The sequence below is a fragment of the Numida meleagris genome, unplaced genomic scaffold (genome assembly GCF_002078875.1).
Source record: "Numida meleagris isolate 19003 breed g44 Domestic line unplaced genomic scaffold, NumMel1.0 unplaced_Scaffold218, whole genome shotgun sequence".
NCBI lineage: Eukaryota > Metazoa > Chordata > Aves > Galliformes > Numididae > Numida > Numida meleagris.
In genome coordinates, this window is record NW_018363981.1 from 631,075 (window position 1) to 644,467 (window position 13,393).

Genomic DNA, 13,393 nt, shown 5'->3' on the forward strand with positions numbered 1-13,393 from the left:
AAATAAGATTTGTCCAAAGCTTTCAGAATGAACAGATTTTGATGGATTTAAGATTTGATCCCGGGAGTATCATGTGCAAGATCTGCAGTGTAGCAGTTTTTCTCATTGTTTCCAAATTTGATTGGGACGCTTCTCCACATGACATAGAGACATCTTTCATTCTTATGTGTTATAAATGTAAACTGGATATAGCACACAGGTAGGAATTTTCACAGCATATCTAACACACACTCAATAATACCTATGAAGGGAATAAAATGTGATGGAGAGCAAAGCACATGTATGTACTAGGGACGAAGAGATAAAGCAGGCATAGAAGGCAGCATGATTTTTTCACAGTGGAAGTGTACACATTCCCTTCCATTCACTCAGGAGCAATGTCCTGACCTGTGATTCATGGAACTATAACAATCTCAGAAGAAACAGAGAAAAGGAAAAAACTGACCTGTTTTTCATTTTCATCCTCCAGCCTCAGCCTGTCCTCTATGCAGTTCCTGGCCTGAAGGAATGCCTTCCTCTGAGCCCTTTCTGTCAAAATCCTCACAAAGACCCCATACAAATTTACACTGACAAAAAGGATTGCATTGGCCACAAGCTGTAAGGAAGAAAGAAAAATAAATGAATATTTTAAAATACAGTTTTATTTTACTTTTCTACTCAGCAAAATAAATCTGAAAAGAAATAACCCTCTTTAAAAATTCTGCCTTGCTAGTCATGTCACTGAAATCCCTTTACGTATCCCAACTGCAGAGGAAATATAATAACAAGTCCAGACAGGCAATATTGCACAATACAGAATTTCTTAGTAGCTGAGTTTCTCTTACGATGATTAGTAGGTTATTAATTCCGTTCAGCATCAGTTCTTTCACCAATTCATCTGGTAAGAATGTATTTCAGCATTTGCTTAACTGCAACTCTCATAAGACAGAAATTACTTTCCTATGCCTTTACAGTTCAGGGAAATTATTGTCCCTTTTTTTACATTTGAGAAGTGAGGCATTATCAGAATCTGTAACTATTTCAAAATCTATTCCTAGGCATTCCAAGCTTTCATATTGTATACTTTGCACATGGAAAATAATTTCTGTCCACATCCACACTGTTAGAGAATGCACTATATTTTTTGGGAAGTCTCCCCAGAATATTGTTTATGCTATTGTGTGGTGTACCTCCTAGGAGATGCCAAGTGCTTTCAAATGATGCACAAAATGCTTGTACCATTTACACAAGCCTATGCTCACAGGCATGCTATGAATCAATTAATTATTTTGGAATTATTCCTATGAGCAGTGATTTGATGAACAACACCTAAATGACCAAATTGTCCTTCTGATTTTGTATTTTTTTTAATGTTTTTACAATGTGTGAGAAATGTTAATTAAACTCATGGAAGTAACTCAACACTGGCCTGCGCACCACCTACTTATTCAAGACAATCCTATCCAAATTTCTCACTTCATCTCTGATATCTGAAACCCTGTTTTTTTTATAGAATAATGATGTTAATAAAAACTCGTATTACCTAAGTATCTTTAGGTGGTAAATTTTGCAATGGAGTGTTTGATTAGAAAGGAGGTAATAAGTTCTATTTACCAATTATCTTTTCAATCTTATTCTCCATATTTACCATAGTTACTACCACAGATGAGGATTCATGGGACTCATGAATTTTCAAAATTTCAGAACTCAGTTGGCACTTACATTGGCCAAGGTGGAGCATAACAAGAACAAAGAAAGACATTACAGTAAGTAACATGTGAAAATCCTGTGCAACTAAAATTGTTCATTAAGACCACACAAAATTTTCTAATAATTGTCACTTATGATTTATCTTCAAGTAAAAAAAAAAACACAAAAAAGCAGTCCATCAGATGACATCCTGAGGAAGTATTTGCCATTAAAATATCACTCTTACAACTATTAAGTTGTACTCTAATGAAATAAAAGACCCAAGCAGAAAACAAACAAACAAACAAACAAACAAACAAAAACAGTCCATATAGCCTCTCCTTATTTTAGTGAGTATCTGTTCATGCAAGTGGATCTGTTGAAGCCAGCAGAACAATTCATCTCTCTCTCTCAGCTCTTAAATCTCTTCTGGAGCTTGACAGGATGTCTTTTTCTGAACATGCCATTAAATGACACAGAAAAGGGTTACTCCATCCATGCTTGCAGTGGGGAAGCAGCTGCAATTTCTTAAGTCAAGTTATAGGCTTTTTACATTCAGTTTTATCAGATCCAGCAGCCTCCTCAGCGCTGTGGGAGGACTGCCCAGGCACTGCACAGATATTGGATATCGTGGGGGTCATGTGAAAATGTAGAAGGTGCTGGAAGCATAGAATCACAGAATCATAGAATTGCTTAGGTTGGAAAAGACCTTCAAGATCATCAAGTCCAACCGCAACCTAACCATACTACCCTAACTCTTACAACTCTCTGCTAAACCATGTCCCTGAGCATCACATCCAAACGGTTTTTAAACACATTCAGGGATGGTGACTCAACCACCTCCCTGGGGAGCCTGTTCCAGTGCTTAACAACCCTCTCAGTAATGAAGTTTTTCCTGATATCCAACCTAGACCTCCCCTGGTGCAGCTTGAGGCCATTTCCCCTTGTTCCATCGCCTGTCACCAGTGAGGAGAGACCAATCACCTTTCAGGTATTTGAAGAGAGCAAGAAGGTCTCCCCTCAGCCTCTTCTTCCCCAGACTAAACAGCCCCAGTTCCTTTAGTAGCTCCTTGTAGGGCATATTCTCCAAGCCCTTCACCAGCCTTGTTGCCCTCCTTTGGACCTGCTCCAGCACATCAATGTCCTTTCTGTACTGAGGTGCCCAAAACTGAACACAGTACTCAAGGTGTTGCCTCACCAGTGCCAAGTACAAGGGCAGGATTAATTCCCTAGACCTGCTCACCACACTGATACAAGCCAGGATGCCATTGGCCTCCTTGGCCACCTGGGCATGCTGCTGGCTCATATTCAGCTGACTGTCTGTCAGTACACCTAGGTCCCTTTCTGTCAGGCAGCTTTCCAGCCACTCCTCCCCAAGCCTGAAGGGTTGCCTGGGGTTGTTGTGCATTCAATCCCCTCATAAGAATCACTGATAAAGATGTCAAGTAGGAGTGGCCCCAGTACTGAGCCCTGAGGGACACCACTCGTGACTGGCTGCCAGCTGGATTTAACTCCATTGACCACAACCCTCTGGGCCCAGCCATCCAGCCAGTGTTTCACCCAGGAGAGCATATGCCCATCCAAACCATGGGCAGCCAGCTTCTCCATGAGGAGGCTGTGGAGGAAAGTGTCAAAGGCTTTACTGAAGTCCAGGTAGACAACATCAGCAGCCTTACCTTCATCCACTAAGCAGCAGCCGCTTTGTCATAAAACAAAATCAGGTTTGTCAAGCAGGATCTACCATTCAGGAACCCATGCTGACTGGGCCTGATCCCCTGGTTGACCTTTAATTGATTTGTGATGGCTCTTGAGATTATCCATTCCATAACCTTCCCTGGCACTGAGGTGAGACTGATAGGTCTGTAGCTACCAGTATCATCTTTCCGGCCCTTATTGAAGATGGGTGTCACATTTGCCAGTCTCCAGTCCACCGGGACATCCCTGGTTAGCCAGGACCACTGAAGAATGATGGAGAGTGGATTGGCAATCACATGCACCAACTCCCTCAGCACTCTAGGATGCAATCCATTTGGCCCCATGGACTTGTGGGTGTCCAGCTTTTGAAGCAGGTCCAAAACTATTTCCTTGTGGATTATGCAGGGCCTATTCTGTTTCCCATCACTGTCTTCCAGTGCAAGGGGCTGTGTGCCCAGGGAACTAGTCTTACTATTAAAGAGTGAGGCAAAGAAGGCATTAAGTACCTCAGCCTTATCCTGATCCTTGGTCACTGTGTTCCCCTCTGCGTCACTTCTTTCTTCATACTTTATAGTTGTAAACTAAGAGGACATCAACATCTTCCCTTCAAACATTCTCACCAGTGCAAAATCAAATGGTACTCTGTAACAATAAAAGGGATCTATGCCTACCATTAGTACTTTATTTCTCCTTTGTGAATATACAAGTGAAAATTTGAAGATGAAGAGCGGTACACAAGCAGATTGTTTCATGATACAGAGGAGCATAAACAGTTGGCCATTCCTATTGTGCTTTATTTTGCTTCAACACACAAATCTGTTTGAGGCATATGAATTTTCAGCAGAAGTTAAACACCAGTAAATTGAAATTTCTGTTGAAATTCCAATTTAATCCTATTTTTAGAGACATGAATGCTGCTGCACTTACCTTATCCCTGCATTTTATGCTGAAATGTAGTGACAACAGTGTATAGTAAAACCAATTCTTAAAAGTGCAATGGAATAAAAATAGAAAGGATTTGTAAAGGCCATATTCAGAGTGAGTAGACAGAGAGCAAAGAATAAACAGTCAGGAATTATAGAAAATTGTGACTGCTTGGTACTGCCCATATACAAAGCAGCTGTTAATAGCACGGAGTTCTGAATTAATACTACCTTTATGTATCAGAGTGACTTATATAATAAATAATTACTTCTAGAAAAAATAGGCATAGTCAGCTCGGTTTCTAGCCTTCAGCTGGAAGCAGATCATATATTTTAGCAATCTGTCAACTGTTCTGGGATTATCATGATTTCTCTCAAGCAATGATGATCACCTGGACTAGAGTAAATTGTGGATTGCTGTAATCATGCAACCACTTTCAGACTCAGCAGGGTAAGTTTCAATACGCTTTGAGTATTTTAATATAAAACAGAGGATTAGCTGTCAGCTCTGGCCTGCAGGGAATTATGAAATAAAGCAAGAAAAACATTAATAGATTTCAAAAAGTGAGAAAAGAAAGTAGGGCAGACTGTCTCTTGCATTAAGAGTTCTTCCTCTCCACAATGCTTTTGTTTATTTACTACTTTTTCTCCAGTTGCAAACTACATTCAATTCTGTCCGTAAGTTGTCCAAATATATGCCACTTTCATGATCTCTTTCATTTTAATGTGTTAATGTATTAATATCACCCTGTATTGACACATACATACATATGTAACTTATACACACTATCTGATATAACTCAAGGAAAGACTGAGAGACAAGCTTCTAACATTTTTTAAGAGATATTGAAGAACACAAAAATGCTGAAATATCAAGGATTTTCATTTTAAGCCCTTCATACATTATTCACCGTATAACTGCTCAGTATTAAAAAGAGCGTTCTTCGAATTTCACCATCATCTCCTACTTACATAACTACTGAAGAAAAAATTTATTTAATGTGACACAACTGAAATTTCTTTCAAACTCTTACCCATACTGGCTGAGATTACAGATTAGCAAGAATAACGAAAGTGCATTAGGGATGTGAAAGACATTTATCTGGTTTGATTGCCGTGACAGAATCTCACACTGTGCATGTTCACGCAGGTGGATAAGAACAAAGGCAGACTTCTGTCACAGAGAGGTATTCACTGAAGAGGGACTAACAGCTCCAGCAGGCACTTCCAAAAATTTCTGTCCCTCTTGCTTTTAGTTCATTAACTTTCTTGGGTCTCAAGTTAGTTCTGCTAAGGAGTTTGGTAGAGAATCCCAATATGCACTGTAGCAATCCCCATCAAGGAATAGGCAAATAATTCTGCAGATAAGAAGCATGCAACAAATATATACATGCACAGGGGTGAAAGAGCTCAATTAATGATGTACTTTTTCTCATAATCACCTCCCATCTCTCGAGTGACTCTTTGAAGAGTCTGTCAAGCCTGAAAGCAATAATCCTACACGTTCTTGCTCTCTCTCAGGCAAATGTGAAAACTTCTATAAACAACACATTGTTTGCCTTTTGACAGAAATCTGTTTCCTTGACAGTCTAATTCTGCTGTGAGATGGACAGTTGCCAGAAGTTAACTTTTCTCTCTGTTTGTCTTGCAAAATTGCCTAACGTGTCTAATTCACAAATGTGTAAAAGACTTCTGCATCACTCAAAAAACTTTTTTACAAAGTAACATTCATGCAAATGGATATTGAAATACCCAACTGAAATAGGCTAAACAAGAAATACAAATTACCAGAGAAGAAACTTCATTCTGTTTTCTAAAAGCTGGGTTTCTGATGTGAGTGAAATTAGAGAACTGATTTCAATAGTTACTACTGTCAAGATTAAGCCCCTCTTAATTGAAGAGCTAACATCAATAGCCAATTTATCCTTAGCAGCATGAGCTCTCATGGTGTCCCATAAAATAAAGGAGACTGGACTATGCTGAACTCTGCAGAAAAAAAAAAAAAAAAAAACAACAAGATAACAAGATCAAGATTGTTCCTGTATGTCTTAACCCTCAGATATGTGATAAGACTAAAGGTATGGAAGGCCTGAATAGTACTGCCAGTTTTTCTCTGTTGATTGAATTCTATTATAAGTAATTTCTGTGCCACTGTTGTATCTATTATACAGACAATGTAACATTCTGTCAAAATAGTCTGAGAGATTTGGCAATGAAATACTTTACTGTACAATAGGAATGTCTATTGTGATGCCTGCCTCTAGGGAAAAGTCACAAATAGCTTACCAAACTGTGCCAATGCTTCTTCCATTAGAACGGTTAAAGAGCAAAACAAGACTGTGTTGTTTATGAAAACTGTTGATATCATGAACAAAACCTTTTGTAGATTCAAAAAAAACACCATTTCTCTTTTCCCTGCTATGTTAAACATTACCATTATACCAGTGCTTTATTTACAGCACAAGACTGCATAGAAGAGAGCGTGCAATTGTTTCTTGATCTTGTCATGACTTTAAGTAATTCACTCAACTCACTTTGCAACCTTTTGAGAACACTTAATTACTTAGCTCTTGACTGCATCTCAAAAAGTACACCCTGGTACCAGAGAAGTCAACCAAACAAATTATCTCCAGATTAAACAAAGAAATTCCTTTTTTGAATATACGGTTCTCTCTTCCTTCTGTTATTTTTTGTTCTAGTTGCTTTATGCCACCTACTAAGAAAAAAATCTGTTATGCTATTCTCCATGGTTTACTTCTCCATTCACACCCCTTTCTGGATCTACAGCATGCCCTAAGAGGGTACTACTGACAATTAAGTTCAGGCAAGGATCAACATCAATATCTCAAGCCATTAATTTTCTCAGTCATGTGATCATAACACTGTTTTACAGATGAGCATGCAGCAGAAAACGTGGAAGGTACCAGTCATCAGTGAGGGATGAAAATGGTTGTGTGCCATGACTGTCTAACATGTGCTAGTACTGAAGTGCAAAGTGAGTCCAAAAAAAAAGAGACCTAAACACATAACAATATTCTATTAGAAATGGCTGGCCCAACTACAGCTGTAACATTTGAAACTTGTCAAGTATAATACTGGACTGTTGCACTTCATAAATATAAAAAAATAAAAAAAAAATAGAAGAAAATTATCTGATTTGACACTGCAACATGTTTCTATACATAACATACATACTAACACACATTTGTGATTTGAGTCTTGACAACATATAACCATTTTGGTAGAATCATTAAGGTTGGAAAAGACCATTAAGATCATCAAGTCCAACTCTGTCCATCACCACCATACCCACAAATCCACGTCCCTAACAGCCACATCTACCTTTTTCTTGAAAACATCCAGGGACAGTGACTCTGCCACTTCTCTGGGTAGCCTGTTCCAGTACCTCACCACTCTTTGTGAGAAGATATTTTTCCTAATACTCAACTTGAACCACCGCTGGTATTGCACTTAAGCATGTAACAGGTCCACAGCAGAATCATACACCTTAAATGTAATTACATGGTCTCGGTCACTTACTTCTGAGAAAATCTGTCACAATGATCTGCCCAGAAAAAAGTAAAAATATTCTTGAAAACTGGCTTACATATCATATCCCACAAATTACTCTGTGCTGAGAGAAGAGAAGCAAAAGTTTCTTATACTTCTTTCCTGAGTTTGCTCCTATACTATTTTAATAGTGGATTGTAAGTCACCATAAAACAAACAAGCTCTCAGTTCTGTGCTTTGAAGTTGGTTGTTATGGTTAGGGGATTTTTTTGGTCACTGCAATTGTTGTGAAACATTAAAAATACTTTCTAGCAACCACAAATGAATACATCACAAAAGTCATTTGAAATAATTTCTATAGAAATTATGGCCTACTTATTTTTATTAATTTTTGCATGTTCTTTGCCTGGTGTTCAGTCCTTGAAGCTGTTCTGCATCAAACAAAAATGTGCAGCTCTCTCCCCTTTTTGCATTTGTTAGTATAATGCTATGTTGTGGAATTACAGCATAGTACAGAAAGCTGTTTGCATTTACTGTATGTAACATGTGATTCCTTTCCAAGACTTGTTTCCACACAATAATCCATCAGAACATCTCAATATATACAATTTTCTTTAAAAGTTGCAGTTTCTAAATATATAAAAATAATGACTTGAGGGGCTACGCAATCCAAGCTAGTTTTAAGCCTTTTGTGGGACTAGAGTTGCTAGGCAACTGGGCCTTCAGATCTTAAATGCAATTTTTCTACTTTTGAGTCCTATGCATGACTGAGAAATGGCCTGTAGCAGCCTCTCTCTGGCTCCTGGCTGCTACAGACAGGAAGCATTTCTTATCTATTGTACAGCTGTCAGAAGCATAAAATGAGGCCATGATATCAGTTCAGCAAAGAGCACTACATTTTTAGATTGCTTCTGTAATAACCCAGGAGGAAGAGCCTAGTCTGAGTGCAGCAGTTTCATTCCCAGGCTCCCAGCCATGCTTGTTTCACAGCTGACCATGCCATCAGCACTGCTTCATGATCCCATGGCATGACTTGGTTATATTACTAACCATAAAACATACTTCATAAAGTGCCTCTTACAAAATCCAGTTTACTGAATATTGGTAACTAAGTACTGACCTCCTGCACATTCTGGTAGCTGTATTGCACTTCCGTATTTTCTCTAAGGATTTCTCATTATTCAGCTTTAGTTTTCAAACGGCACCTGTACAAAGCTCTGCCAATATACAGTGATGGGAAACTGAGCCTTAGTCAGAACGGAGTTATTCTGCTGGTCAGTGACAGAGCTGATTACAAAACATGAGTCTTTAATGTCCCAGTCTTGCTCTCTAGCGATTCACATTCATTCTTGTCTAGTGTAGGAGCTGTGACACAAGGGACAAAATATTATCCCAGGCAAGATTGCAAATGCTGCAAAGGCACCGCACCATCTGTTTGGTACTAAATAATGCTGTCCTCTGCTGTACGCAAGCTACTTCTTCTTTGGATTTATTTATGTTTTTCAATTTAGCTTCAGAGGACTTCTTCAAGATTTGACTGAGTATTTGGGAGACAGCCAGGGCTACAAGCAGGTACCCAAGGCATTGTACATCAGTTAGGCCTGATTAGAGTTAAATCACTGATGAGAAAATCAGTACAACATAAGTTCAAGCAGCTGTCCAAATACTGTAATGAATTCATCATTAGGAAATGACATTGAAATGCACTATTTTAGAACATACAGAGCAAATCTGAATTAATTATGTTGACCCAGGCAGTGCTAGGTCCACCTTTCTCATATGAAGCAACGGATCTCAAATTCCTTCTTGTTACTATAAAAGTTTCTCCCCAAAATATCTAGAAGTAGAGAGAAGTCTTCTAACAATTCACCTGCAAATTAAAACGAATGACTGTACTGTAAAGATTTCATTCTCACTCACTGCAGAAAAACCTGGTTCTTTTTCTGATAAATGAATGCAGCCAGAAATAAAAAGAAGATCAACTGCACATGCTGTTTCTCTGCTGCTACATGAAAATATGCCTGCATTAGGATGAAACTGATCTCAGTCAGTTTCCCCTTCTTCCAGATAGATTTCCTGCTAGACCTGACAAACATCCTCATGTCTCCTTTCTCTTCTTTCCTCTCCATGCAGATATTTGAAGCAATTGGTAAATTATGTCACTTCTGATCAAATGTCCTTAAAACATGAAAGCGTTTGCCTTGAGGAATTTGTGTTCTACTAGATTGAGTTCATTTACTCTTCTCCTACTGTGCTTTACAGCTTGCAAGAGAAGCTCTACAATAAGCTGTCTCTACCGATAACATTTTTGCTCTGCATGTACATTTGTGGTATTTTCTTTCAGTGTTGGCACTTAAGAGCTTTAATATTCACAAAGTTAGAAAGCAATAACTTAACAGAAAAAATTAGAAAGGGTTAGCCATTTTCTTGTTCAACTTTGGAAATTATTTTTGCAAGGAGAATCTAGCTATATAATGTCAGTAAGCAACTGATCAGGCAATAAAATGATGGAAGATTTAGAAAAATATATTTCCATCCCCGTTTGCACTTGAGAAACTTATGAAGAAAATAAGAGGTTATTCCTGTACATAAAAGTTTAATTCATCAGTCAATGATTTCCAGCAAAGTCAAAGAAATTCTAAAGATTTAGGACAGAAAAAGAAAACTCTCCTGGTTTTCACAGAACGTCTTGGGTTCTAAGGGAACTCAAAGATCATCTAGTTCCAATTCCCCTGCTGCAGGAAGGCTTGCCAACCACTAAATTAGGCTCTAGATCAAGTTGCCCAGGGCCGCATTCAACTAAGCCTTGAACACCTCCTGGGATGGGGCAAAAATGCACAATTACTGTTCCTGAAAAATCAAGTTTATTGTTGGAAAGCTTCTCTGCTGAATGACTAAAAATAATCTGAGTGCACTGAAATATGCAGGCATAATTCTATGACTGGAAATTCTGAGTAGTATTCCTTACTGATTCATATACATTTCACTGTGGGATCAGGATGTTAGAAAGAACAATATGAAATTTTTTTGAGCAACAGGATGCTTTTAAAGAAATATGATAAACATGATAAAAAACTTCCTGGCTTATATGATCTTTATGTTCTCTGTAGGTTTTCTGGTTCTATTTTAATGCACTATTATTTGAAAAAAGGAAAAAAAAAAAAGAAAGGTCTTGGAAAAAGTCATGATACTGTGACTGCCAATTAGTTAAAAACATTCAGGTGAACTGCAGAAATAAATAAAAGCTTTAAACAACAACAACAAAGGACAGTAATAAAACAAGAAGAAAATATGTTTAAAGAAGAGGATGAATGAATGGGGTAAAAGGGAAAATCAAACAGTAGAAAAGGAACTGAAACGTCTACTCAGCACAGGAAATGAGATAAAGAATAACATGGTCATTAGAATTACGGATATAATGTTAAATTCGGAGAAAAGGTAGTACATTGTTTAAGAGAGTTGGGTTTTTGTTTGTTTGTTTTTAATGGATGAGAATGATAAGGGGACTGTTACTCTTTTATTATGAGTTGTGGTTTAACCTGATTTAAACCTCCAGGTGGCTGAGCACCACACAGTCATACGCTCCCTCCACCCCTTCCCAGTGGGATGAGGGAGAAAATAAGACAAACAAACATACATTGGTGTGTTATGAGCATTGTTTTTCTCCTAAAATCAAAATATAGCATCATACCAGACACTTTGAAGAGAAACAATGCTGTCCCAGCTGAAAATTAAGACAATGTCCACCCATATTCCATAACATCTATATCATGCCCAGGTCCCACAATTTCTACACATCCTAACTAATTACCATTACCTATCTTGCTTTTTTTCATATATACACACATATATTATTACTGTAGTCTATGTGCCATCTATGTAAATTGTCCATGGTGTTCATTCAGTTCATAACTTTGGGCTCCATATGTCTAGTCCTTTAGTGCAGGTGGGATCATTCACAATGTTGTGTTACTCATGCTGAAGGTAGTTCTGGTTTCATCAGAGATTGTTCAGTGGTTCTTACTGTAATACCGTTAACAAGACATTTGACAACCATAATAAAGATGACATGCAGTATTGTGTAGAAATTTATCATCATACGATTCAAATTATTGACTGTTCTCACTCAGTATCAAATCACCTTGAGGTACACAACGCATATCCCTATCCTTCCACATTACCCACCATATGCACCCAGGTCCTTGAGCAAAAGCAGTCCCATGAATAGGCTTGCCTTTGCCTGAGGCAGGAATAATCCAGACTGCCTTGCTCAGCATGTTCTTTGTGTGCACCACTGGGACTTTATCACCTTCTACAGTATGTAGGAGGTTTGACTGGACAGGACCAGCTCGACTGGCAGATCCCTGAGTGATGATTAACCGTGTGGCTTTTGCTAAATGTGTGCCCCAATCTTTGAATGTCCCAGCACCTCTTGCTCTCAATTGTATTATTCAATTTTTTCAGAGGCTGGTACATGACAGGGGATGTGATATACCCACTCAGTGCCATGCTCAGGTGTTTACAAGGTTGTTTTAGTTGCTTCCACCATTGCAAGCACATGGCAAGTGCGAGTTTGTGGGAGCGTGACATAATCCACATGCCAGGTATCCCAGTATTTGTATTTCAGCCATCAAGAGGCTTGGCTTGCTTAATTACAATGCAGGTTTCACATTCATGGATAACTTGTGCAATAGTGTCCATGGTCAAGTCCACCCCTCACTAGGCTGCATCTGTTCCATTGTTCTAACCACCTCCATATAGCATTTGCTACCATCCAGGAGTCAGTGCAGAGTTAGAACACTGGCCACTTCTCTTGTTCATCAATGTCTAAAGACAGCTGGATTCTCCTTTTCCTTCAGTATCTTCTGCAACTTGTTGTATAGGACTCCAGACAGCAGCCTTCTACCTCCGATACTTTCCCACAATGTATCAGGACCCATCAGCGAACAAAGCACATTTCTTCTCATTTTCTGGCAGTTTATTGTACAGTAGTGCCTCTTCATCATGTGTCACCTCCTCCTGTGGTGATATTCCAAAATTTTTGCCTTTGGGCAAGTCCATAATCATTCTAAGATTCCTAGATGACTGGGATTCTTTATTTGAGTCTGTTGTGTGATCAGTGCGATCCACTTACTTCATGTAACATCAGCTGCATGATGCATGGAGGGGACCCTCCCTTTGGACATCCAGCTCAGCACAGGCAGTAGGGGTGACAAGAGAAGCTGTGCTGCAGTACTAACCACTTCCAAAGCAGCTTGGACCCAATATCTCTGCTGCCAATATCTCTTTTTTCAGCTGGAGTATAGTGGGCCTTGGATCTTCTGTATCCTTGACCCCAAAACCCTAGGAGTTGATCTCAAGTCTCCCCTGAGGCTTTCTGCCATAGGCTCCAGGTGGGACCATTCTCTTCCACTTGAGGATGCTGAATAGTGTTGAACAGCAATTGTTAGGCATGGGCCAGGTCCCAGCATGCTGCAGTGATTTGTGCCTCTCTAGAATTACCATCACACCAGTTCCAAAACTTCTACTAGTTTTTCAGGATTCTGCAGTTGTTCAGACGTGAAGTTCCAAACCACTGGGGGTGCCCACCACTCTAT

The 13,393-nt window shown here is 39.0% G+C and overlaps 1 protein-coding gene across 1 annotated transcript in view; it reads right to left on the minus strand.

The window, feature by feature from the left end:
• ADCY1 (adenylate cyclase 1) overlaps nt 1–13,393 on the minus strand; it is a 166,165-nt gene that overhangs the window by 123,071 nt on the left and 29,701 nt on the right. The window contains exon 2 of the mRNA XM_021382384.1: nt 446–595. Coding sequence (XP_021238059.1) covers nt 446–595 — 150 coding nt within the window. The remainder of the gene's footprint in view (nt 1–445; nt 596–13,393) is intronic.